The following is a 27,666-nucleotide window of genomic DNA, read 5'->3' as shown; positions in this document are numbered from 1 at the left end:
TGGGTTACTACATCTAGAACACAGTGAGCAGCAGGTCCCCCTATAGCACCAGTCTTGGGAAGCCAAAAAGGGTAACTGCTTTCCTGCTGCATGTTATGATCTTTGTGGCATAGTGTTTGGAGACTCGTGAGTAATATTGTTGGATGTGGATGTTGCCCAGATGTAAGACTTTATCTCTTTTTACTGGCTGGTTACTCTTGTGAGAAAACAGTTTGAGGTATCTCATTATAATTTAATCAAATTTGTACCCAGGGAGAGGCTGAAGGAAACTGTGGGAATGATGTGTAAGTTAGTATCTCCAGCTGTAATATTGCAATACAGTGATTCAAATTAATGTCAGCTTTTTGTTGTTGTTTTCAGTAGAGGATATCTTGCCTCTTGGCTACTTTTAACAGGCATTTAATGCCATGTGAACCAGACTGGTGACTACAGATGTTTTAGCTTTCCTTCTTTTTATACAAGTTTAATTTCAAAGTGTTTAAGAAAAACTGAACGGAAAGGAAACTGGTCCATGCAAATGTAGTGTTTTTGGGGAAGGACTAGAATTTATTTCTATATGATCCCTTAACTAGTTCTTAACATTTCAGGAAATTGCTTTATGTGAGAAGATCAGATATTCCTGGACCAGGTCCTAGCCTCACCTATACAACAGTACACAGAACTGCAGGGTAGAGATTGTTAGTTGACTGAACACTTCATTTATAAAAGCAGGAAGAGGATATCAAAGGATAAATTGCTGTCATACTGAGAATTCAATAATTCTTAGTTTATAGATTGGGGGCAGAGATTGTCTTGATTTACTTCTCACTGTATGGTTTAAGTAGTTGGGACATAACAAAATAGTAACATTCAGTGTTAATTCTTGATCCTTGATTCTTATGAGGCATTAGGCTAGTTTTATAACAGAAAATTGTTTTTGTCTGCTTTGCTTTCCAAAAATGTTCTTGACCCACTGAAATTCTGTGATAGTGCAAAAAGCTGGGAACAACCTAATTTCAAGATGAGACTTTTCCTGCTTTTAACCTCTGTATTCCTTACTTTCAACCTGTTGATAACTTTGTTTGCTGTGCAGAAGGGAGCATCTTGATGCCTGGATTTAGAGGTTTTGGCATTTGTCTGTGGCTGATATTCAAGAATACTGCAGTTTGACAGTGAGTTTGCTAAATGAGTGTCAGACTTGCAGAGCAAGCCACGCCGCATACCCTGCTGCTTGAAACTGCCTGTTCATGCTAGACTGCTGAAACAGCTAAGCTGTTGTTTAGAATATCCCACAATTTAACATGGAAAGCATTTAATGCCTTTTCATTTTCACAGTCAGTCTTACTTTTTAAGTAACAGAATTAAAGGCATAACTGTAAACCATTTATTCATTACCTTTCTTTCATCATTGTAAAGCTGTCTGGGGAAGGTGGATGAAAATGCCTGTTTCCCCCATCCATCCAGCACTGACACAGGATGAATATTTTCCCACTAAATCAGAGTATAGGAGTCAAAACTGAGTTTTGCACACTCAGAGAGAGATGCTGAAGAGCCTGGACAGTGAATTGGTGGGAATGAGGCACTGCAGAGTGTCTTGGGAATGTAGTGCTTTCTCTTGCACTGATTTCACTGGGAGAATGCTGTTGCAGCCTTTCATTTTTGAATTAAAATTAATCTCTATGCAAATGAAGTGTGCCCTGTTTTGAGAGCATTAGTTGGAGCTGAGATGTGCATGGGTCTCAGGTGAAGCTGCTGATCCACTGCTGATGGAATGGTCCAGTGTTGTTAAGTATCTGTTCTTACAGCATATGTGCATTCTTCTCTTTTGCTGTCCCAGAAGTATTTGGGTGGTTAAAGTCTCGTTATTGAAATAACAATTTGAAACATCTGGAAATGTTGAAATCAAAATGCTCTTTGAATATTTGTCTCTGGCCTTAATGTTGTTCAAGTGAAACATTTCACCACAAAATCTGAAAAATGCACCTTAATCCGATACATTTTTAGTGACTCGTGACTCATTCTGCATTTTGGAACTTTTTTGTAAGATCAGAAATGATGTATTTTCTAAGTTGTTCTCTTGATATGACAGGTGAGGAGTCCAGAGTCTGTCTTGTTAGATAGTTAGAAACCTGAGTAATAAGACTCCGCTGGGAACGTAGAGCACATCAGTTCACAGAATTTTCTTCTAAAAGTCTTAATTTGACACCTAAGAACCCCAGTAACACTTTGAAATCTGCATTTGCTATGCTAAGCTGTTAATAAGTAAAACACTTTGACTAACAAATTCATTGTGATTAGTGAAATTTTCATGCATTTTTAGTCATCCCCATAACCAAAGAAGATTTTATGTAGGTGATCTACGTGCCATTTGACTTCTCCCATTGTGATGCTTCATCTGCTGAATTCTCAGTTCTTAGGATTCCTGACAGTGCTTATGCAGTAATGCTTTCTGTGTCTGTCTCCCTTTAATTCATACTTTCCAGTAGCTTTTGAACTCAAGATTCATTTTAGACAAATGTAATAGGGAGGACTTATCCCACAGATAGTTGTTTCCTATAACTGGCATAAAACAAGCAGTGTAAAACAAGAAGGGAAAAACAACAGCGTGAGGTTTGCTTGTCCTGAACAAACAGCAAATAAATCACATGAGAGACTAAATACATGAGTTTGTTGAGCATGGGAAAAGTTTCAGTTGGGTGGGAAAGCAGCTTTTACTAAAGACTGCAAGCCTGAGAGACAGACCTATTGAAAACCACACAATAGTAATTCCTCTAATTATGGAGGCATAAGGAAGAACCAAATAGTTCCTTATTCTTAAGGTATGTAGACAAGCTGTTCCTGTAAGGCAAACTTCCAGTTATTTCATCCTGTGAGCTGCTAATGATAAAAATGTCTGTTGCGTAGGATCTGACACATAATTGTGATTCTGAAAGCTTCTGAAACTGAATTGACATCACATTTGTTAATTTTCCCTTTATATACCTAGTGCCACAGTAGCTGTGGTTAGCAGGGAAATTAACATCTACAGACCAGATGATTGTAGTTGCCGAAGGATAAACTGGATTTGACTTCATTAGTGCACAAATGATAAGTTTGTGAGGAGTTATTATGGCATTAATCAACTTGATGGATTGGAAATATGACAGAACTGAAGTAGCGTGTAATATTAGTGCCTATTATTCTACAAATTATGTCTTCACCTACATTCATAAGGCAAGAGTCATTGCTGTACATTAGAGATGCTACACACTTTCTCCTCTTGTGGGGCCATGTGACATCTCATTAGTGATTTTTTTTCTCTTCCCCCAGTGGGTTCTGGTCTTAGCTGCGTATTTTCACCTTACAACTATTCAAAAGTGGCTTGAGAGCTGATACTGGGATTTAGCTTGTACCTTATCAACCTGGACATCTCGTGTAGCAATGTATATTTAGACTTCTCGCTCCATCAGAAAAAAAACATTTAATACTCAACATCCCGAGAGAGAGAGTGAGTAGAAATTGGAATATATGGGACAGATAATGAGTAGATATTTATTTCTTTGATGTCCAGAGGATTGCACAGACTTTGTGTGGGTACTTCTGGTATGATTGAACACGATCTGCTGCGTGCAATTCTGAATGCATGCTGCAGAATGTTTTTTCTAGGATAAAAGTAATAATGTGTGAATCTTAGTGTAATGTTGATTTTTTTTTAATCTAGTAATCTTTGATCTGGTTTGTGTACAGACAACTGAGAACCTTGGTTGAAGACTTGTGAGCATGTGTCCACCTTGTGCAAACACTGTTAGAATTGTGATCTCCCTTAGGAGACCATAAGGTGCAGGAGATATTATCTATTAATTTTCTTAGAACTGCTAAAATTGAGAGTTTAGGGTGTACTGATAATGAAGTCTGAGGTTTCCATGTGTCTGTATGTTTGACCTCGTTTCATTTAATTGGTAAAAAACCTATGTTAGTACACAACTAAACCACATGAGTGGATGCCAAGATGTTAAACCACCCTCAAGTTGGGCATCTGCTTCTGTACTGAAGCTGTGGGATGAAGACTTCATACAATGACTAACGAAATTAGGGTCACCAGATAGAGTTCCTGAAAATCTGTGATTGATAGAATGTGGAAGGCAAATTTAAGCCCATAGGGACAAACAAGTTACAAAAATATTCTACTTTTATTTTAGTTTATAGCATGAATATGGCATACCTCAGCAGAAGGGTAGTTTTGGATTCTGTATGCCAAGAGGCTGTTTTATTTATAAATACATATATATATATATATGTATATGTGTGTGTGTGTGTGTGTGTGTGTGTATATATATATATTTATGTGTGCGTGTGTTTTAGAAGTGTGTGTGTGTGTATATATATATATATATATATATATATATATATATCCACAGCTGCATATAGCTTCATGCCAAACTAAAACTGTGTTTCAATTTCTTGAAATATACCCATCTCTTTTGCTGGAAAATGAAAAGTTAATTTGACTTTTGTGAGCCTAAAATATTTTAGCTATGTGCTTGTTTAAAAATAGGCCATTTCTCGTTTGGGCTGGAATACAAGAATTAGATATCTATCTTATATTTCAGCCTGAAGAGGGTCAGGCAAAAATTTTCACTAGAAATGGGCCCATGCAGTTTGAAGTTTCTCATACCCTTTTGGGCATGTAAAAAGGATGTTTTCACTGGTTGGCTGGAGTATTTACGAGGTCAGTACCTTTGTTACTTCTGTAAGGCTCTCAGAGTCCAGTGCTGAGAAGTTTGTTGAAGTATAATAATAACATCCATAATTTTCTCAGTCTGTTTGCTCTTTGAATACTTCAGTGGATCTGAAGAAATGTATGTTAGATAAATTATTTTAAAAAGTTAAGGCTGTAATATGGCAGACACTCTCTTAGTCTCTCTTTATTTAAAGGAGTAAATGTACTTCCACCTCAAGAATTTTTACTCCAGGGCAAAATTTTAATGGAGGGGTGTAAAACCAATAACTGCTACAATAAAACATAAAACATTTTTTCATGACACTTAAATGTGATTAGTTGCTTTCTCATGTCCGTACTAGTGTAGCTTTGATAGGCTCTGTACATTAATGTTAGAGGCAGTGACCCTTGCAAAACTGTGTAGTGTTAGAAGCTTTGCAGTTCTATGCAACTTCATGAATGTTAATACTTCATGAGTATACAAAAAGAATAATAGTTAGAAAATTGTGCATTTTTAAATTTGAGTTCTGAGGTCAGAAGGATGAAGAATGACCTTACTGAAGCCAGTGGCATATTTCTGTTTGAACCACACATAGTTATTTATAGAAATTATTGCTTTTAAAAAACAATTTATGTGATTAGAACATTAGATTTGTTTACAAATAGGTGGTTTGGGTAGAACAAAAGATTTGAATCGGTATTTAAAAATAGATTTTTAATCAGACCTTAACAGGGAACATAATGAAAACCAAACAATGTGTTGGCCTGTTATCTCAGTGCTACCATTAACTGTAAATCAGTACTGATTATTATTATTTTTGCCTTCCCATAAATTCAAATAGAGTATGATTGATTAAGTGCAACGGTTCTCATCTGCAAGATGTGGTAGTCTCTTATTTCCGTGTCTTACTTATTTATTTAACAACTGGTTACTGTTTTGAACAACTGATGATGCAGTTTTTTTAATGCATATTGACATCCCCATTTTACAGTTGACTAGTACATAATCTGAAGCAATAGGCTGTCCCTTGAGTCATCTCGGTGGGTAGGTTTCCGAAATGCCCAGGCACCTGTCTCTGTCAGTAATATATAGGACCACTGAGGATGCAACTTTGAAAGGCAGAAAGCTTTTCCATTTCCCCAAAGCATTCCTCATACTTGTCTTGAAGGTTTGTGACTCTTTCCTCCGTGTCTTCTTCCGTTCTTTCCAGAATTCTTTGTCTAGGAGCTTAATAAATAGTTGCTCTTGAGGGTGTCCAGAAGTGTCTTTATGGTAGAGGGAAAAGCTTTAGCTGCTTGAGAATTACAAGGCCGTTCTGTAACATAGCTTGAATTTTAGCTTTTCTTAAACTTGGAATTTTGGGACTTAGTTTTCTGCACTGGGTTGTGTCTGTGTGAGCAGGACAGGAGTGAGAAGATGATGACAGTGGGATGTTTTTAGGGCAGGTTAAATCTTACATCAACATCTTTGCAATTGGAGTTCCTGCTCTAGGTAACGTTCATGTTCAGTTAGCATCTGTAAGCACATTGTTGCTTGGCTTGCTGAAGTAATTCATCTTTTTTCCACAGCCGCAGAGCCTTGGCCTGAAAATGCTGCCTTGTATCAGCAACTGAAAGGTGGGTACACTGGTTTTAGCAATTAATAGTGACTTTATTTTTAGATAACACATTAAATATGCTCTAAGATAATTACTGTGAGGAGGGACAGAAACTGTTAAAAGAGTCCTTTGTGTTTGGTCAGAGGTTTTAGCTATGCTTGCATCTGCCAATATAAACCAGCTATTCATGGCCTATGAGGTCCTTGGTTTATTATTGACTCATTATATTGGCTGCTGTAGGCAGTGTAAAATGATGTGGTTGCAGGCACAGTTGGCAGATTTACTGCACCAATAGCTGAGGCAGCAGATTTTTGAAGTCTTGTGGTAAAGTGGGCTCTCAGTAAAAAGGAACTGTTAAAATGTATAGGCTAGGATGGTTCAGGCTCCCTTTAGCAGCTCTTCATATATCATCAGATCACATTATGGCCCCCATTTGGGGCTCAGCAGCCTGCTACAGTTGTCAGAAGACTGCAAAGTAATGAAGACTAATAGGTAGCAGCCCTAGTCTTCTAAGCATGGAATTTTTATTGCAGTGAACTTGTCATCTTTCTTTTGTGTGACAGACCTAGACACAGTGTGCCATATTAACTGCAAGCTGCTTTTATAGGTTTCTGAAGGCTTTTACTTTTTAGCCAGACGAGTTATGAAGATGCGGTTTTATTTAACTTTGATTAGAAGAGGAGTAATTGGCATGAAACTCAAGTATTTGGTTTTTAGTGGTGAGATTTTTTTTTTGTACAATGTTGGTAATATATGATAAATGCAACCGCATTTGCAAGAAAAATATTCCTGGCTGCTTTTTTTTTTTTTTTTTTTTTTTTCTTTTCTTTTCTAATATTAGTATCAGAGCTTTCTAGCCCAGCTGCATAATAATAACCTATGTGCTCCTTGGTTTATGTGTAATGCAACTCAGAATGACTTAGAATTTCAGGTCAGTAGCTGAATGGGCACTATTTTTTGTAATTGTCTTGTTTTTGGTTTTCTTTCAACAGAGGATCAAATTTTGCTTTCTGATAATGCATCTTCCCTTGCTGTTCAGGTAAAATGCCATCTTTTCTAAGCTAAATATGTTAATTTAATTTTATTTTTGAATGATTATATAGCTAAAATAACTGTATATGGATAAATGAATAATTTAAGAATTATTTCTGTCAAAGTCAGTGACTTCTTTCCTGAAACTAATGTGCTTAACATTGCCATTGAAGTGCCAGAGCCTAAAGGACGTGGGGATTCTGAGTGTCCTGTATAGAGTGCTGCTGCTTGTTCTTGTATTTGTATTGGTCTATGTTTGTACAGTATCTGCTTGTCTTCCTACTTTGGGAATTGTGCCTGGTTCCCATCTTTGTCACTTGGTATCCTAGTTCATCTTGTAACATCTTGCATGATGTAGCTGGTTATTTAATTTTCAAAGTTAATACTGCCCCAGGCTTGAGGCGTATTTGCTGTGTGCTGTGGGCATTAAATCTCTATGTGTCTCTGATAGGTTTTCTCAATTTCATCATCTATACAGAGCTGAGATCCAATGTGGTTTTGAGAAATAGTCCATGTAATTGACAAAATCACATCTCTAATTGACCTAAAGGTACCTCTGTGGCTCTGAAGTCTGTGTAACCTCCTTTAACCCATTAGGTTCAGTAACCCCAAACCTTGAGGGGATGTTTTCCCCATTAGTAGAGAGGGCCTGGCTGTCAGATGTAGCATTGGGCAGGATGTCTATAAGGATCCTGTTCTTCAAAGCAACTTTTCTGCTACTTTGCATAATAGGGAGTTGCACTTTTCCCCTGTTTCCTGCATTTTGTGTATGGTTTAGTTCAGAGTAGTTAGAGCAAGCAGTCTTTGAGGGCTGTCCAAAAAGGTCTCATCTCTGATTTAACCAAAGCAAGACAGTTGGAGGCTGTAAGTGGCATGACTGGTAAGAAGGTTAGGATCATTTGATTGTGCTAACTACTTCCAAGACCTCTTAACTTTTTGTACTTCTGGTCTGGCAATCTAGGAAAAACCTCTAAGAATACATTCTATCACATCAAGAAGGTACCTTTACCCTGCTGGAAAGATGGGTCATCTTTGATGCACCAAATAAATGGGGAAATGTTCTTTGTTGGTCAGTGTGTTTTGTATCTTGCCTCACAGTAATGCAAATAATTGTTTTTGTTGCTAGCTTGACGTCAGTGTTCCATTTTACTCCAGCAACTGTATCTTTTATAGTTCTCATGAATTTTCTTACCATCTAACAATGTTTATAGGTGTGGCCCATATTTAAAACACAAAGAAAAGAAACAATATAACCCTAAAGTTTCCTTTTGCAATGCATCATTTTGCTTTACTGTTTTCCAGTCCATTGTTATCCTACACATGTCACTTAGATGATAAATTAACTATAATATATTAAAAATGCTTAGTTTTCTTCAATGTTCTCTAGGAGGACAGCTGATAGTAGCCATGACTATAAATATGGCTCCAGTAGATATCTGATCTTAAACTTTATAGAACAATTTTGCATTGGGGAATCATATCTATTTTGAAGAATGTGTAACATGGTTGTGACTGCAAAAGAATAGCTATTCTTGGTGTCTGATTCATTTTGAAATGATACCAGGATCTGTAGTTATGTATTACTACTTTAGGCATCAGAAAGCTTTAAATGTGGCAGTGTGTTTTACATAAAGAAGTTGCTGAGGTCCTGTGTTTTAGAGTTTACTTTTTATTCTGATGAGAATTATGCTTATCTTTTTGCTGGGTATCTTTTTGCTATTTTTTGTTTGTTTGTTTGTTTTTCTTTGGCATTGACCTCTTTTCCTAAAGAAGAAATGTGAATGGGAGATAGGAGGAGAAACAGGAGCTGGTATCCAGGACTTTCATCCCCACTATTACCATTCCTTTTCTCCCTCTTAACTGATGCCAGGGAGACATGAAATGAGAATATCACCTGAGCAGATACATAGCTTGTTCATGGCTTGTTGAACTCAGATGTGAAAATACACCAGAATTTTGAGTCCCTCTGATCTAAAGAACATATGGAATCAGCTGCCATTAAATCTTTAAGGAACATGGTTCACAACAAGACTGTAAATGTGCTGCAACTGGCCTTTCAGAGCTTTCCCCAAATCTTCTTACAGCACCTCTTCAAAATGTTACTTTGAGCTAGCTCTCAGAGTGCTATTGCTATAATATTTATAGCTATTAATAAAGAATACAGTCCAATGCCATAGCAAGTAATTAGAGTGAAAACCCTTTAAAAATTGACAGCCCTGCAACAGAGAGGGTATTTCATGTACCTCTTGTCAACAGAGCAGATCAAGCAGACAGCAGAGCAAGTTACTCTCAGTGTAACACTGTTGTTGGCATTTTGTTTAAATGAATGAGGGGTGAGGGTTGCAGACTGAACACAGGAAGTTGGTTGAGTCTTGCTGTTTTAATAATGATTGGACTTAGGACTTCTCCTTGCACAATGAAAACTGGATTCCTGACTACAGCTACATGTCAGCTACAGAGGGCAGGACAAAGTCTTCTGGGAACTGCTAAGTGGCTGAGGTGGTGCTTTCAGTAGTTGACCAACAAAACCAACCAAAAACCAAATTCCCTCTCATCTCTGCTGATTCTGGTAGGATTTTGTTGTTTTGTTTGTTTTTTAATTCCCCTTCTGCTCACTTTTGTTCTTGGAAACAGACTACATTAACAAATCCTTCGTATTTTACTGAATTCAGCTTATTTTTATTTGCTGGAAATGCCACATAACTTCAGTTGAGCTAGTGCAATATCTCTCGTACAACTTGGTGCCTGGACTCCTTTTTTCTTGACCTGAATTAGATATGTATTAGCATTAATGTATTGTATGGTCCTGGTGGAAATGAAGCCCATTTTTTTCTTAAGCTGCAAAATCTTTTTTTGACTGAAATTTTACTTTATCTGCAAAAGAATTAAAAGCAAGGGGAAATATTAATTAGTAATGATTATCCAGCTATAGGAAAGAGAATGTTTTATGTAGAATGAATGCTGTGTTCTTCCTGTAAGGTGTTCAGGCCTATTCCCATTAAAGTTAATGAAAACAAAAACCTCATAGGTAACATGAATCATGGTTAAAGCCATTCTCTGCTTATTTATTGTATGGTTTCCATTATACAGCATTTCTGCTTCTCAGTCCTACCATAGTAAAAAAAGGCACCAAAAAAACCAGAAGCAAATACACAACTGTCTTCTAATAACAAAAAACTCCACAGCTTCAGGGAGGGTAAATTGAGGTTTAAGTAGATTAAATTACCACAGAAAAGGGTATTTCAGTCTGAAGCAGAGAGGCTTTGTCTCCCCCTTGGCACCCAGTAAAGCCTTTTTGTTCAGGGTAGAAGTTATGTGGTTTAGGAGGAGGGAGGGGGTTAACTCAGCTGCACTGTACCAGGCCTTTTGCCTCAAATGGCAGCAGGAGCATCTCTGTGCACTGTTCCAACTTGTCAGGAGGAGGAATGTAGATGTTGAGACTGCCTCTGTTACTACAGGTTCTTCTGAAATCTTTATGCAGGTAGTCTCAGAGTCTTGCTTAAAAGGCTGTCTAAAATGTTCAGGATTGTGGAAATTCTCATAGCTATCCTGAGGTTATAGAGCCTGAAGTTCATTATGTTAAGATATGTATTAATTGCTTGTGCAATTGATGTCCTTGTAAACGGTCTTAATGTATTCCAGGAAAGTACATTTAGAATTGTTTGTTCTTAGTCCTGAATGACAGAAGGATGTTTGGGCAATTTAAAATTGTGTGACACAGACCAACTGCTTATTTACTTCAGCAAGTAATCAAATAAATGTGTAAATTGTGAATGATTAATTTCCCTTGACAGATTTGTGATTTTGTGTGTGTATGTGTGTATGTGTGTGTATGAATTGTGGTTTGTTTTTTCTCTAGACAAAACATTAGGAGAAAATTGAACTTGTTGCTGAGGCTTGAACAAAGGCTTAGTACTGAAATGAAAATCTGACAATTTCTTTTTTTTTAAAGAGAATAAAAGCTGGAATTCTTCATGATGAGAAATGCAGTATCAACATAATCAATCTAGCAGCATTGTGTTGTAGCTGAAAACACGCTTAAATCCCAGGCCATACTGGTACTGTTTGTGAGTGAAACATCTTTCATATAGTTCTGAGATGAAATTACCCCTGAATGAATAGCATCTTCATTTATCTTCAAAACCTCTGTGCTACTAGTGAATCTACTCTTTCCGCATTCTACAACAAGAATTACATTACACCATTAGAGCAGCGTTGTGCTGCAGTGTAAAATAGATTGTTTTGGAGAATGAACGTGGCTCTGCTATAAATTACGTTTACAGGTACAAAGGAATTTGTTATTTTGTTTAAAATAGTCACAAATATAATTAAGCTCTTAATTTATGTTAAACTACAAATGTGGCCATTACCATAACTGGATTAGGAATTTAATCTGTCATTCAAAGAATGATACTGAACAGTTTTCATTTATAACCTTAGACACACTATTTCAGTTACAGGGTCTGCAGCTGTTTGATATGAAAACTGAATTATTCTGTAGATTTGTTCATGGTTTTTAATTTTAAAATACGTTCTTGCAATAAAGTAGAGAATAACTCTTTAGTTGTCATCACATATTTTCCTTTGTAGGCTCATGAAATAATGTAAAAATGAAAACAGAAAACGCCCTCCACCCTTTCTTCACAACAGTATTGTGTGAGTGCTTTTAGAAGTGCTGCTGAATAAGAGATGGCTTGGAATGGCTTGTTTTTTATTAAAAACTGATTGTGAATATATCTTCTTTGAATGAAGCCTGGAGTGTGCCAACTGAAAACAGTGTTTCTCATGTGGGGATATAAGTTGTGAACTATTTGAGTCTTGGCATAAGTAATCTCATTCTTGCCTCTGATCTAAGAAACTGCAATCTGGATATGATTTACATTGAGTTGTAACTCATTTTTAATGAGTATATGTGTTTGCTCTTATGTATTATTCTGCAAAGGGACTGGAGGGGAAGAGGAGAGTGTTGTGATGGAACTCAGACAGAGTGATTCGCTGCCTGATGTGTGTTGTTTCCAACTGACAGGGTTCCAAACAGCCCTTCCTTAGCTGGGGAGAGCAAAGAGGAAAGGAGAGCAAGAGTAAAAATGGCACCTAAAGTAATTAACCGTAGGAAAAAATACAAAATTATCTCCTCCTTTCTCTTATTCCTTCCCGTTGTATTTCATGCCCAGTCATTTTCCATCCTTGTCATCATAGGAAGACACAATGCCATCACTTTCTTGCACTGTCTTGAGGGCAGCAGCAACAGCAGAGGTGAGAATGTCAGCTATGTAAGGAGGAAGGGGAGGGTGGGGTGGGTTGCCCTGTGGCTGGCTGTGGTTTTTGGGCTCTGGGCTTTTGAACTATGCCAAAGCAGCACAAAGGTGATTGTTTTGAGTATTTTGTTTTAGATAACTAAAATCCAACATACTACCTAAATTTTGAATTTGAAATTGCGTAGGCTATAAGGAAACCAAACGTGCCTTAAGTTGATTCGTGTCCTTTAAGCAACACTGTTGTTGTACTCTGTAATTCTGGCAGGAGGTGTCACCTGCCATGATTGAAATGAAGGATAGACATAAGATGTTGATTAATTTTGTAGCAAATGTCACCTCAAAGCTTGCTATCAGCCCTTTTCAAGCAGTTTACTGTTCTCTCACAGTAAAAGTATGAACTGGCTGGTTCTGTGCTGACTTGCAAACCAGAATGGTTCAAGTTACTGCTCTCTGGGAGGAGAAGGCTGTGCAAGGCAGACTCTAGTCCTGTATGTATCAGTGTGTGGTACAGCAGGAAAGACACTGAGAGGCATATTCTCCATTAGTTTCTTCAATTGTTGTCTTCACTCTTACAGTCTTTCTCCCTCAGTCTATAACAATAAATATTGTAAGGGCAGGGAAGGATGGACATAATTAAACTGATGGCACCTTTTTCCCTTCCTCATCTCTGTTTCTTCTCATGGACTTGAAGCAAATGTCCACCTCCCTGTCTACAGCAAGGTTTCACATTAACAAGGTGCCTCAGTGGGCAGGAGCAACTTTGTAGACATGGTGCTTTCGGTCTGGAAGCAGAGAGGTAGTATTGCTAAAAATATATTTTTCACATTTCTTCCTTCCCTGGTGCTGAAAGAGTAAGTGTTGCTACAGGTAGAGAGGCTGGAAAAGTGTGAGAATGGAGACTGTTAGCTTGCAGGGAAGAGAGGCAGAGAGCATGTGTGGGAGAGAAGCTGACAGACCTTATTAAGCCAAATCTTTATTTTTTAATACTTTCATCTCTTTTTGACATTAACCTTGTCAAAAGAAAGGACACACTTTGTTCCAGAAATAACTTAGAGAAAAGTGTTCATAGCAGCCATTATATTGAACATAGGTTACTGTGCAGGACAGTTTCCCAGGCATCTGCTTCAGTCAGTGACCAGTGCCAATACTGCACAAGAAATTGGGCCCCTGTTTCTGAATTTATAGAAATGCAAATAATCAGTGGAACATCTGGATAGAGGAGGTACTCCTGCTGATGTCAAGGGAATAAACTCAGTTCTTCTCAATCCAAGATTTCATTATCCTTGTTTTATGCTGCATTAACGAGTATGAGCCATGAAATTACTCATTCCTTTTAAAAGCTTGAGCGTTTTGGTTTGATGTCCTTCAGTTGTAGTCAATTCTATATCTTTATGCTTGAGTGAAGCTTCCTTTATTTGTGTCAAGTCTATCAGGCAGTCATCTCTTCATCTTCTGTATAACATAGGCAAGGGGAAATGTTAATCTCTTCTCTTTAAGAATTGATCCAAGCAGTTATCTCTTTGGATAGATGTTAAGCGTAAAACCCCCCAAAATTGTATCCTTTCCCCCAGGAATTAATTTCTCCTTTCCCTGCTTAGAGTTTGTTTGGAAGAGTTGTTTTCAAAGTATCAGAAAACATTTTCAGTGAACATCTTTGCAGTTACTTTGGACTGGAAAACTTCAGATAAAGTAGCATTTACCAGTTTTACTACAGACATGATAACTAATTCCCCTCCGCATTCTGTTCTGAAGAACTGCAATTGCTGTAGTATATTGCATGAGAAACCCAGGTGTTGGAGGAGGTCCAGGTCATGGCCTACAATAGTCACCTTGTTTTTTCTGCATTACTACATTTATTTTCCAGAGGAGAAAAGAGGGGGAAATTTAATGCTGTTCTTTGGAATTACAAGTATTTGCAAGGTATGACAGGCTGTGCTCAGTTCAGTGTGTTTCTAGTTTAACTGTTACTGTCCTGCTTACCATTTCTAGGTGAATTTTCACAAGGGCTTGATGAACTGGCTTCTGTGTCACTTGGAATTCAGTTGGCCTCTTTCTGTCCCTTTTTAAGTCGATCAGCCAAATTTATGATGTTAACAATAATCTCTGATGTAAGAGAATAAGCCTAGGCCCTTGATCTTTCAGATTGCTTAGCTTTTGATGCCGTGTCTTTGAAGGTGTGTTGATATCTTCATAAATCTCAGCAGAACTGCACAGGGGTGGTTTCAGCCTTCAGTCTCTCACCCTTCACTCCAAAGGCACTCAGGAGCTCAGCTCGCTTCCATTTGCTGATGGTTTCTCTCAAAAGCAGGGGTTTACTTGCTTGCTCAAATGATATATGTGAGGTACCCAAAAGGAAATGAGATGCTCTGAGCTGGAGTAATCAGTGTTCCACTGAATCTTGTATCAGAGTTGGAAGCCACAGCAGTCTGATAACATCTGCACACCAAATGTGCTGGTTCTTGACATTCTCCATGAGTGGTCAAAACAGGAACAAATCCTCCCTTGATCACTGGGCTAAAGCATTAAATGAGATAAAGACTCACAAAAATGTCTGTCCTGTATTCTCTCTGTGGGGTTTCTTTGATCTGTGCCAACTATTTTGGTAACAGTTAATGCCATTTACTGATGTCTAACATCAGTTAGTGTCTGAAATCTTATTTATCTAGTTGATTGCATCGAAAAAAATATTTGAGGTTTTCTGGCGGTGGATATTTGTACGAATGCATTGGTCATGAACCTTGTCCATCTCTTTTTCTAAGAGAAACTGTGATTTCCATAAATACGAAATGCATTCAATGTGCTCAAAAATTCAAAACCACCTGTGTTGTTAATACCAGTAATTTTCAAAGCTTGTCAGTTACATCAGTGACAGAATGTAAGTAATCTCAAAGCAATGCAAATTGTAAGGCTTATTTCCTTAGGCAGAGCCCAGTTTTAATCTTAAATCAGTCTTCAATTTCTCAAGTTCAGTCCTGGTCTCCCATCTATGAAATGCTCACCACAACTGAAGATAACTATTCGGGGGAAGTTTTCTCAGGTTTTTTGTTTGGTGTTTATTATAGGATCTTTCTGAAAATTTTCAAAAAACTTTGTTTAACCTCACTGATGGTAGGCTGACTTATTTCTAAGTGTAACAGAACCTGCATTTTATTATGCATAGTAGCTAACGTTTTTATTTGGGTAATATTTGTTTCCCCACTAGAGGTCAATTCTAGTTAAACCTCCTCTCTCCTGTTTTCTATGAAATGCAAAAAAGGCACATGGAGCCAGCATGTTTGCATTTCCCAGATGCCAAAATGACAATGTAATCTTGATCCCCTTTGCACTAGGCCACAGGCTGAGGGAGAATTTTCCTGCCAAATGTAATAATTGTCAATATTTTTTGGTCTGTGGATGTTTACTGAGAAGGAGAGAGAAAGGTCAGATTCAGATTGTCAATGTAAACTTGGCTGAACTCTTCACACTGAAAAGGTTTTATTTTTGATTTAGTTTTTATGCTATTTTTCACAGTCACAAACTGGTTTTGTTAGAAACCTTGTACTATGGAGGAGCTGCTGTATGACGTGACGTACAGTAGGAAAAGAAGTTTCTGAAGCACCTCATGTCAACCAAGCATTCTTTGTCACTATGCCTCATTTTTTACATGCTGATTTGAAAAAGTAAAAATAGTTCTTTGATTCACCTCCTTTTGCTTAAATTTCCTCTGCACTTTAAGGCTTCTCAGTTATTAATGTATTACTCTAACTCCAGTGCCATTCAGACTTTTTTCTTCTGAACTTGCATTGTGAATAATGCCTGGCAGTTACAGAGTTCATCTCCACCTTAATGCAGACTTGCAGAATTATTTTAGTGCCACACTGTGTAATAAATTAATTTGGTAATCCCAGAGTGAATGGAACTTTTCATGTTTCTGAGATGAAATTCGACATCTAAGCATTAAGTAGTATGGTAGAAGTTTACTCCTTCCACTAAAAAGGTTACATTCTTTGGAGGTGTCTTTTGATGCCATCAGTTCCAGTGCAGCACAGTGCTGTTGAGATGATGTTAGCTACTGCCAGAGCTTTCAGAAGAAGGAAGTCTGTGTACCAGGTGAGTTAGAGTGTAGGTTTCTGGTGACCTAGATTGTGTCCAGCAAAGGCATAGGAGCATGTATTTAATCTATACCAAAGTCTCTGCATTCTTGTCTCTGTTTCCAAAGGAGTTGTATATGAAGCCCCAGTTTGGGCTGAAGACATGATGCATGTAACAGTAGCTGGAGCAGCCTGGACAATGCTAGATCCTGCAGAGCCAGCAAGCAAAGGAAGAGATCTTGGACTGAGACAGACCAATGCTTTAAATTTAAGAATTAGTCCTTTGGGTATTCTTACTGATTTTCATGGAGTTAGGGATGCTAAGACAGCAAGAGCCTAAGTTTTTGGTGGACTCTGATGGGCGCACAGACTTAGAACGTGGCGGTGTCAAACATGGCCAGTGCCTTATATTTTTTTTTGGGTAAGAGTTGCACCATTAAGCAGTAACAGAGATTCTAGTTGGGATGAAGCACCAGCTTGTTGCTAAACAGGGCAAAACCTGCAGTATTTGGCTTCTATTGACCATGACTAGTACTGTCTCTTTATATATGTGTGTTTCTAGCTCTCTACATGTATATGTATAGTAATTGACTCTCAAGCAATCCTTTAAGTTAGAGTTAGGCTGAGGAAATCAAAAGTTACAGAAAAGCAGGTTTCTGGTGGATTTTGCTGAGCCTCCACAATTCTTAGGCAGGCTCTTGTCAGCCATAATCAATGTCTTGAGTTGCAGCTTGTGACCATAGTTCTTGCTTAAAATTGTGATTTGGATTTGAATTAGGTCATCTATATCTGCAAGAGCCAAATGTTGTAATGGAGCGTGCAGTTCTTGGATTTGGTTGGAAAAGGACCAAAGCTTTTGGCTTTGTTTCTCTGGATTGGGTTGGGGTTTGGGAATAAAGGACTTGAAGAATGTAGGAGACAGGAGAGGGGTTGTTTGGGTTATTTTTGTTTGCTTAGTGGATACTACAGAAGCCAAAAAGTTAGGAATGGGGCTGATGCCACTGTTAGTTCATGCCTTTCTTATGGTCTCATTTAGTGCAGAGGTGAGCAATCTCACTTTTAAGGTTTAGGTTACTATAAGTCCTGTGATCAGGGTCTGAGCATCTAAAGCTGTGAGAGTGCAGTTTACTGCCAGACCCTGCAATCTGAAGAGCTTGGAGGAGGCTCATGTAGAAAGCGCTTTGTTACAGCAGGACTTCTTCTTCATGGTGGTAGCCTTCTTGGTGTAGGCTTTTCACCTCAAGCCACTGTGGATAAATAGCTGTAATTTTGGAATCTGAAATTGTGGCCTGTCTAATTGCAAAGACAAAATGATAGACTTAGCTGAGTTGTGAGAGACTCTAGAGATTAAGAGGTTCCTTATTTGCCATGATCTGTCCAAATTGCAAGTATTTTTCATCATATTTTGGTATTTCAGCAGAAACACACTCAAGATTTTGTGGTGATGTCAGGTGCTGAGAAAATTCAGCATCGTACTGAGACATTTTGTATTTAAGATTTCAGGTAGGACGAAACACTAAATTGATCATTCATGGTCTCCGTGACTCACATAAATTAAAGATAATAAATACTTCCTCCCAAAGCAGATTTGTGCTCTGACAGTATTGTAGAGCAAAACTTTTGATAGCTCTTCTAACTATGTGGGAAGGTGCTGTGTGTGTTCGCCATATTACAAAACATGAACTAGGTTAGCCAGCTTCAGCCAGAAGAAGTAAGTACTATGATTTTCAGGAGAGGCAAAGTGCTACCTATTTTTAGACAGCTTCAGCACTATTGTGTCTGCTGGATACTCCTTCTTTGCTTGTCTTGAAAAAAGAGTAAAAATAGATGAAACTTCATTAAAAGAATGCCAGTCAGTGACTGGATGATAAACAGGTATCAGATAAAGTTAAAAAAACCTTTTTTTTTCTTTTACCTACCCTTCTTCCTAAAAGTAGTATGCAAGGAGCCATACTTCAGAAGTGTATGTATGCTAGGAGCTAGCTAAAACAGATGTATTGAGAACACATTTGATTGTCACTGGTGTATTAACTGCTTTTCAAATGCTACTCTTTATTTCCAGGCCTTTTTGCAAATGTGTAATCTGCCAATCCAGGTGGTTTGCAGGGCAAATGCTGAGTACATGTCCCCATCTGGTAAGTGTGGCCTTCATTTAGATTACTACGTTATATCTCCATTTTGATACCATAGCAACTATGCCTTGTGTTGCTGATAACAGTCGGTCAGTGCGACTGTGCGTGTGTTGCCTTCCCCCCTCCTCTCCTGTGCAGTTTCTCCTCTGCAAACAATTAAAACAGTTGGATGCAAAATAACATTGGTATAGTGTGTAGCAGTGCCTGTGAACACAGTACCTCTATAAAGCGTTCAAGCCGTTCACATGCCTGGTGAAAACCTTTTTTCAAGTGCCTGAGTGATTGGGGCCAGAAGCACAAAGACATAACGTTACCAAATGTGGCTTTATTCTGCATCCAGGGAATATTCTGGTGAATGCTGTTATGTTTTTCCATTGCTGGGGTGGGACAACACTGGAGAAAGACTCTTTTGTTACCCTATCTGGGAGATGATTGCCAGGATGTTGATACAGGACAAGACTTAACATTTTCACTGTTAAGGGTGACAGGCCATTTAAAATTTTCTTCTGGTCCACGAGGCTGGAAAAAAAACCCCAATAAGTTAAGTATTAGAAAGGTACAGAGCCTGCCTTCTGCTGAGGATAACTGGTTGCCTAAAAACATGCAGAGCCCAGCTTCAAAAGGTTGCCTATAAATTGGAGAGATTTGCTGAACTCGGGGTCCAAAGGTCTGGCAGTCCTCACACTCTGTCCCAGATTTTTCTTGTGTGAGAAAATACTTACTTATCGATTACCTGGCTCTGGTTAGTGACTACCACGTGGAAGTGCCTGTTGGCATATGTCTGTCTGCCAGCTGTATGGGTTCTGCTGCTCCTGTTACTGGTATTTTGTCAAACCAGTAGAATTACGCTGTTTTTTAAAAAAAGAGTTGCTTGGCACTAGTGAAAAAAAGAGTGAAGTATAGAGGAAAAAAATTACTTATTAGTAAATAAAGGTAGCTTTGAACTGCTAAATCCAGGCACAGAGAAGCATCTTGCATGTGCAGGAGTAGAACTGGTGACAGTTTCATGCTTTTGCTTCTCTGCCACTCGCACACCATGTCCAACCTTGCTGGCATCTGATGTTGTAATTTGGGTTTGAACACTTCCTTCTGATCAAAATAGGGAGCACAAAAGGGAAAAATACACTGCTTCAACTTTAAATGTAGGTAGGAATATGTGTATTCTTTCTGCCCTTTCTCCTGGAGTCCTTATTGGTTTTATTCACTTACCCCATTTCCTTTCTTTATATTGCTTCTTCAGTGGTAATTCAGACGTTTTCATTTGTTCAGTTCTCCCTTCCCCATGACACAGTCTGACAGCAGCAGCAGACAAAGATCTGCATCTCATAACTTTTGAGGGAAGGTTATTTATCTCACAGTCATTGTAGTAATGAAACCCATTCTGATGGAGTCAAAGTATGATACCAAAGGGTTGTCTTGGTGTGTGAAGTAGTCTGACTGAATTCTGCAGCACAGAGAGGTCTGTGCTTTCTTCCACAACATGTAATGTGTGGGTGCAGATGAAGCCTTTGTTGGTGTGCTGCACTTCATTTATTACCCCTAGGGTGATCAAGCCATTGAGTGAATCTCATGATAAAAACCATGACTGAATTTGCTGTTAGCATAAACTGTGTTTGAGCCAGGCCTGACAGTATTTTTTTTTGTGTTTCAGTGAAGAGTGAATATGTTGCCAATAACACATTTGGAGTCAAGCAGCTACTGATCTTGCTCTTTGGGCTGTCTCTTGACAGCAGAGTTTGCCCACAGTGAGAGAGGTGGGGAGGTGAAAGGATGCTGTGCACCACTGCACTGGGCAACCTCATTTACTGCCCGTGGGATGGAGGATGTTTTCAGTAATAAAAGCATCTAGCATTTATCTCCATTTTATGGATTATTTCAACCATGTGAATAATCCTAGTATTTTAAGACCTAAGTAGGTCTTAAATATAAGGTTGATGTTTGTTGATTGCACTTGGATGAAGATTTGCAGGACAGGCAGCCTGGTTATGGTGGACTGGAGCAGGAGCCCTCAGCTTCACACATTGAGAGCTGGAATAAGGAGCATAAAGTAGTATCAGTCATTCTTCACAGCTTGCTGTGCGTAACAGGGCTTCCTCTTGTATCACTGCCTGCCATAAAGCTTTGGTACAGTTCTTTGTGTAAGAGCAGTTACTTTACAGACAAGGTGGTGTGTATACACTTGGGAGCCCTTCTCATCCCCACGGGTTCCACTAGTGACTGGTCTCCTTTGGAGGATTGGCTGTATTTAGCCCTGCTCCATGCTGGCTCTTCAGGGCTTAGCTTCATAGGCTGACTGTTGAGCCTTAATAATATTAAGCTTTAACCCCATTTTGCCTCCATGAGGATGAAGCAGTTCTTTCCCCCTCCCAGCCCCTCAGATTGTGAAGCAGTGGGTCTCATACTGAGAACCTTCTCCTCAGCCAAGGAGCTCAAAATGCCAGCTCACAACTAGAGGGTCAAGACTGGGGCAGCCCCCAGGAGCCAGCTGGCCAAATTGTTGGAAATCTGAAGGATAAGAGAAGGGAGAGTCAGGATCCTGCCTTTGCTGAGTGTGCATTTGCCCTTCCCCCTGCTCGCTTTCCTGGGCACACTGCCATATCTCCTGTCATCCTTTCAGCAGCCCGTTTCCCTGCCAGTGGATTAGAAGGGAGGGTGGGAACTTGTGTCACACAACTAGCCAAGGGCTCTGTCTGCTTTCCTGGGATTTTCCAGCTGTGCTTCAGAGAAATGTTGAATTAAGCCTTTCCAACAAAGTCAAGTCCATTAGTAAAATACAAGGCAATAGATCTCAGTAACTTTGAAACAGACAGTCACAAGTATTTCATGTCGAAGATGTTCAGGAGGAGGAAAATGTTTGTTATTACAAACATTCAGTGGGTGAGCTCTGTATGTTAGACCTTTACCTGTGCTCATTTGGAAAAGCACACTGACGTTTAGGTGTTCCTGCAATGTTTAATTGCTTTGAAAATTGTAAACGATGTTTTACATGCATAAAAAGTGTTTACTAAAATACATTTCTCATTTTGCAGGCAAAGTACCCTTTATTCACGTGGGAAATCAAGTAGTATCTGAACTTGGGCCCATAGTCCAGTTTGTAAAAGCCAAGGTAATAACCCTGTTTTCATCAATCAGTGAATAGCATGTTAATTCTGCTTAGTGTTGGAATAGGAGTTTTTTGAGGTGGAAATGTTTTTCTTTGTAATTTACTCAAATTCTGGAAGTAAATTCAATGCAGGATAGCTGCATATCAGTGCCAGGTTCTAAGACTCTTTTCTTAAACTGCGAACTGGCTGGTTTAAGTCTTGAAACATAAGATACTGTTCAAATTTTCCTTTTCTCCACTCTACTACCATCCCCTGTATTTTAAAAAAATACAGTTTTTTCACTGAGCAGTTGATAAAGCTGTATCACATATGTAAATTTGTATTTACTTCTGGCCAGAGAGATAAACTAAGCAGGAGGCTGTGTGCTCAAACTGTGTTCATCTGTAATTGGTAACAGTCTGCATTTCTTGAAGTTTGGTTATTTTACATTTTGATGATTTCTTTTTAATTCTAAAGGGCATTGTATGTAAAAATTACATATGTAATTTGTTATTGAGCTATGTAAGAGATCAGGATCCAAGCCAAAGCTCATTGTCTTCAGAGGTCCTTGTGTCAGGCATTGCTGAATAGTCCAATATCCTTTCTTACATGTGTGGCGGTTTTTTTCTTTTCTTTCCCCATTAGGGCCATTCTCTCAGTGATGGGTTGGATGAAGTCCAAAAAGCTGAGATGAAAGCCTACATGGAATTAGTCAATAATATGCTCTTGACTGCAGAGGTACAGCAAACCCCATAGTAACTCCACACACTTACAGAAGAGGCTATAGGCAAGAAAACTTCAGGATTTTCCCCCTATGTTGGAAGTACTGCTTGTTCTTACATTACATTGTCAGCTTTTGTTGTGAGAGGAGGCAGGAGTAATTTCTCTGTACTCTATGGATCACTTACTGAAGTGTTCTTGTAGACACAAGCCATGTGTATGACTCCCCTCTCCTGAGTGAAGTGTGTCACACAGCCACCTGGAAAGTGCCAGTGGTTCCTGGGGTCCTGCCCCACCCACAGCCGGTCAGGCACCCTGCTGTCACCTTCCACAGAGTGGTACTCACCCATTTAGGGGGAGGCTGGGATCCCCTGGGGTTCCTTTCCAGTGACACATGTGACATAATCCTGGTGTGGGGACAGTGATGGAAATGCTGCCGAGCTGCGGGTGGCTGTGGGCTGAGGGCTGTGGGCTGGTAGGTAACCTGTGTGCTGAGCTGGGTGCAGTGTGGGCAGCCTCAGCTTGCTTCTTGAAGTAAAGACCAACAGCTGGGCTTTTGCTTTCCAGATTTAATTTCATTTCTACATCCAGAGGTCTAACAGAATGAATGAAATTCAATCTAATACAGAAAAGAAAATTCTGCTTGTGAGAAATGATTGTGTTCTCCTTTATTAGGAAGTTTTAGTAAGTGTTCTCTCTGTTCCTAGCTCTATCTCCAGTGGTGTGATGATGTTACAGTAGAGGAGGTGAGTGGTTCTAAAGCATTTATCTTAATTAAAATTTAATGAGAAAACACTTTTGCTCACAATTGCAAGTCCCTACTCATAAATGAAACATGGAGGTTTATACCATTAATGATAGTCTTTTCACTTTAATTTTGCTTGCATATACATTTTAGGGAAGTTTTGTCATTACTGTAGGTAGCTGACTGCAGAATAGGTACAGGTTTGAATGTGTTTCTGAAGCAATAGCTTTAAATGCTTGTGCTGAAAACATAAATAAACAAATAACATAAAGCAAATAATTTCCTCCTGCCATACAACTCCCTTTCTCTTTTGCAGCCCCCTTTCTGATAGAAATATTTGAATATTAGCTATTTGGTGCTTAGAGGCTTCTGTATTTGCTTATGTGGTAACACAGAACTTTTCTGTTTCTAAACAAAGATCACTCACCCAAGGTATGGTTCTCCTTACCCGTGGCCTCTTAACCGCATTTTGTCCTATCAGAAGCAGTGGGAGGTGAGGAGAAAGATGAAAGCTATTGGATGGGCTGGAAAAACACTTGAACAGGTCAGTGTGAAAAGTGAAGCTTATTCCTTTACCCGGTTTTATTTTGTTATTTTTTTTTTTAGGCTTTAGATAGTAATTCTTTCTTGAAACAGATGTAGTAAAGACTATGTTCTATATTTAAAACTTTATCTGGAGTCAGGTATTTGCCTTCATCAGCAATATCTTATGTGCACCCCGATGGGATGGGAGGAAGTATGTTTTACCATCAGCATACGTCTCTGGTGATGTTGATTTAGGCTGTAGTCCCAAAAATAGACTGTAAGTTGTTCCTCTTCCTGTATGGCATTAATAGGCATGCCTGTTTGCAGGATTGTGGCTTCCCTTGTCAGAGGTCTGAGGGGAAAAAAAAGCAAAGCAGTTTTGAAGCATAAGTTAGTACCTTGCATTAAGCTAAGTCATAAATGTTATGGGAAGCACTTAATCAGAATTGCCTTACATCAAATGTTAGATTAAATAACACTTAGCTACCTGCCTCCTGTGTAGGTTTGGCTGACTTTAGCAGCTTTTAGTGATCCAACAGTGTATGTTCCTTGTTCCTACTGTTAGTGCAAGTGCAGTAAGGAGGTTATTTTTCGCATTGTTGGTATTTCCTGATAATACAGATCTTCTCTATCTCTTGTGTGTTGTGATAGGTGCTTGAAGACGTAGATCAGTGCTGTCAGGCTCTCTCCCAGAGATTAGGAACACAACCATATTTCTTCAATAAGCAGTAAGTTACTCTTTACTGAAACATTACATATAGGAATGTGAGAATATAGATACATATCCACATATATATTTATATATGGAAAACTCCTGGTTTATTTTAATGCTACGTGATTAGTAGCAGAAATACAAATATGTGACTGGATTATAAATATGAACACTTATACAGTTAGTTTCTTAATTAAAATGATAAATTTATAGCTTTACTTCGATTTCTTGCCTAAGGTTTTCTTCTAGGTAAAAGGGAGTGAGTGTACATCATGCTGTCCTGACCAGGGCAGCTTGTCTTGCCCTTTGTAAAACCAGGGGTAGTTCTGAGTGAATTAATGTGAGGGTACCCGTGATCTGTAAGAGCTGGGGAAGAAGCTAGCCATGTACTGACAAAGGATTAGCTGCAAAAGATTCATATTGCCAGGGGAGAATAAAGGAACAACCTGGCCTTCATGGAATTTCCTCTGCATTCACCAGTTTATTTCAGTTGTAAAATGCTTTTTAATTTCTCTCCCATGATTTGATATTTCTGAAATTTTATGAATTTAAGTAACATCACATGAGCTTCCTCATGTCTTCTGTGCATGGATCAGACTAGAAATGCTCAGGTCTGGACTTCAGTTAATTACATTTGGGTAGAGAGATGTCTTCAAAAAGGCAGCACGTGGGGTTGGTTACTTTTCTGCATGTGTCTTTGCCACTTAATCTGTTCAGGCTGAGGGTAGGTGGGTGTTGTAAATTGAATGGATGCAGAAATATGCACTGTAGAAGACAAGTTTGAATAGCTTCTTCTCAAATAGTTCTTAAACGTGGTATCTCCTACATCTTTATGTATTTGTAAAGAATTGTAGCTTGGGGTTTTTGGTTTTTCTTAACCAGGCTTTCTTGGTATAGTTTCAACCTCTAAGCTTTTTAGCTGTCTGAAATATTACTAAGAAAGCACATATTCTTAGTCTAGTATTTTTCAATCTGTGAGTTCTGGGAGTCTCCAGGAAGCAAACAAGAAAAGGAGACTGTTGCTGACAGGTTGCAAGTTTGTTATACAAGGGTCCACATCTCCACTGGAGATTTCTTAATGATACACAAGTAGAAAGGCAAAATATTTATCCTGTAGAAAATGCTCATGCTGATTACTTTGAACACTAGTAAAGAAAAACTCTTATTAATATAATATATTAATTAATGTATAATCAATCAAGTCATTATTATAGTTATTATTTACAATGATTAATAGAAATTATATAATACACATTGAATCAATTATACTATATTTAATCAATAAATAATATATATTAATATATATCTATTGCAAAATATATTTGGAAGAAAATGTATTTGCACACACGCTACTTATATACAAAGGTCCAAGATGACAATTCAGAAGGCTTGTACTTAAAATGAGGTAGGACTGGAAACATTCAGTGGACCACTCTTTCCCAAAATACTTGCTTTCTTCTGAGATGTTTCCAGCTGCTGCCACTCTGGAGCTCCTTTTCTTACTGGTTCAATAGTTTCTGACTGTTGAGAAGCACAAAAGGGAACAGGAGTTTTTTTCCGTCCTCATTTTTTTTTTCCCTTATGAAAGAATAGCTGGGTATTTTTTATATACCTCTGCAGAGGAAAAACAAACCCCCCCCCCGGAAGAGTTGATAAGGATTTGTCTTTGTTGCTGAACTGAAAGGTGGATCATGGGTTGATTGTGATCAGTAATTCTGCTCCTTCTAAGAAGTGTTATTTCCACATTTCCAAGCCCTCATAGAATGGTTTGGGTTGGAAGGGGCCTTAAAGATCACCAAGTTCCAACCCTCCAAAGATTAAAGTTCCAACCCTCCTGCATGGGCAGGGACACCTCACACTAGACCAGGTCAAGGCCGCATCCAGTTTGGCCTTGAACACTTCCAGGGATGGGGCAGCCACCACTTCCTTGGGCAACCTGTTCCAGCATCATCTCACCACCCTCAAATTAAAGAATTTCTTCCTAATGTCTAACCTAGATCTCCCCTCTTCAAGTTGTAGACCATTTCCCTCTGTCCTCTCACTACACCCCCATGTTAAAAGTCCTATCCCAGCTTTCTTGTTGCCCTCCTTCAGATATTAAGATGCCATACTGAGAACTAGCAGTCTGCTTGTGTAGTGTATACACAGTTTTCGTGCACTTGATAAGTTCAGTGGTTCTGCCCAGTTCTTAGATTCTATCTGAACATTCCTCACAACAGTGGGGATCAGGACTTGCCTTCCAAAATACCTGTTCTTTTTTCTGTTTGTTTTTACAGACCAACTGAATTAGATGCTCTGGTGTTTGGACATCTGTTCACAATCCTTACTACTCAACTTATCACTGATGAACTCTCAGAAAAAGTGAAAAACTACAGTAACCTCACAGCCTTTTGTCGGCGAATAGAGCAGCAGTACTTTGAGGGTCATGATAAAGACAGCTCTGCAACTGGAGCAGCCAGATCTGCCAAGAGGCCCTTACCAAAATAAGCATGTTGTTTGGTGCTTGGGGTGGATAGCATTTCAGTTTTGGGTTTTGTTGTTCAGTGGATTGATTATAAGAATGGAAATGTGTGTAAGCTATTTGAAGCTGCCAAATCATTCTGGAGAAAAAAAAAAAAAACAAAAACCACCTCTAAATGCAGTTTTTGTGTTGTAGAATACACTGTGCAAATTTAACCTCAAACAACTGTATGTGCACTTCCATTTTAATAGCCTGTATGCCACCTACTCTAAAGTGACCTTGGAAAAATATTGTATCTGTATTAAAAAAATAAAATAATTTAAAAAGTTTCTCTCTGATCTTTCTAAATGCCTTTCTTCCTAAGTTTTATGTCTGTGTAATTAATCTCTGTGTAGTTAGTGAGTGGGATCCTGTTGGCAGGACATCTAGAAGACAGTTGTATGGTTAAGTAGGTAGAATTATTAAGCTGGGACTGTAAGGACTTATTAGAGATCTTAAGTTTGCCTGCCTCAGCCAAAATTAATTCAGGAACTGAATGACAAAAACACCTTGGAGCTCTGCAGCACACAAGCAATGTGATTTTATTCAGTCAGTTCTTAATTTTGTGTTGAAGTAGCTCCTGGCTGTCATTATTACTTCTTATATGTGTTTT

At 38.6% G+C, this 27,666-nt stretch overlaps 1 protein-coding gene across 4 annotated transcripts in view; it reads left to right on the top strand.

Annotated features, from left to right (window-relative positions):
• MTX2 (metaxin 2) overlaps positions 1-27,343 on the top strand; it is a 36,237-nt gene extending 8,894 nt beyond the window's left edge. For 2 of the 4 annotated variants that reach the window (XM_071747265.1, XM_071747263.1), the window contains exons 2-10: positions 6,248-6,295; positions 7,269-7,315; positions 18,699-18,771; positions 21,798-21,874; positions 22,497-22,589; positions 23,279-23,317; positions 23,735-23,860; positions 24,493-24,569; positions 26,830-27,343. In XM_071747265.1, the coding sequence (XP_071603366.1) occupies positions 6,248-6,295; positions 7,269-7,315; positions 18,699-18,771; positions 21,798-21,874; positions 22,497-22,589; positions 23,279-23,317; positions 23,735-23,860; positions 24,493-24,569; positions 26,830-27,040 (791 nt within the window). In that variant the 3' untranslated portion in view covers positions 27,041-27,343. The remainder of the gene's footprint in view (positions 1-6,247; positions 6,296-7,268; positions 7,316-18,698; positions 18,772-21,797; positions 21,875-22,496; positions 22,590-23,278; positions 23,318-23,734; positions 23,861-24,492; positions 24,570-26,829) is intronic. The other 2 variants (XM_071747264.1, XM_071747266.1) reach the window with 2 other exon arrangements.
• Positions 27,344-27,666: the final 323 nt, after the last annotated feature.

This window comes from Heliangelus exortis, chromosome 6 (assembly GCF_036169615.1).
Source record: "Heliangelus exortis chromosome 6, bHelExo1.hap1, whole genome shotgun sequence".
NCBI classification, from domain to species: Eukaryota; Metazoa; Chordata; class Aves; order Apodiformes; family Trochilidae; genus Heliangelus; species Heliangelus exortis.
This window is presented reverse-complemented; position numbering and strand designations above follow the sequence as displayed.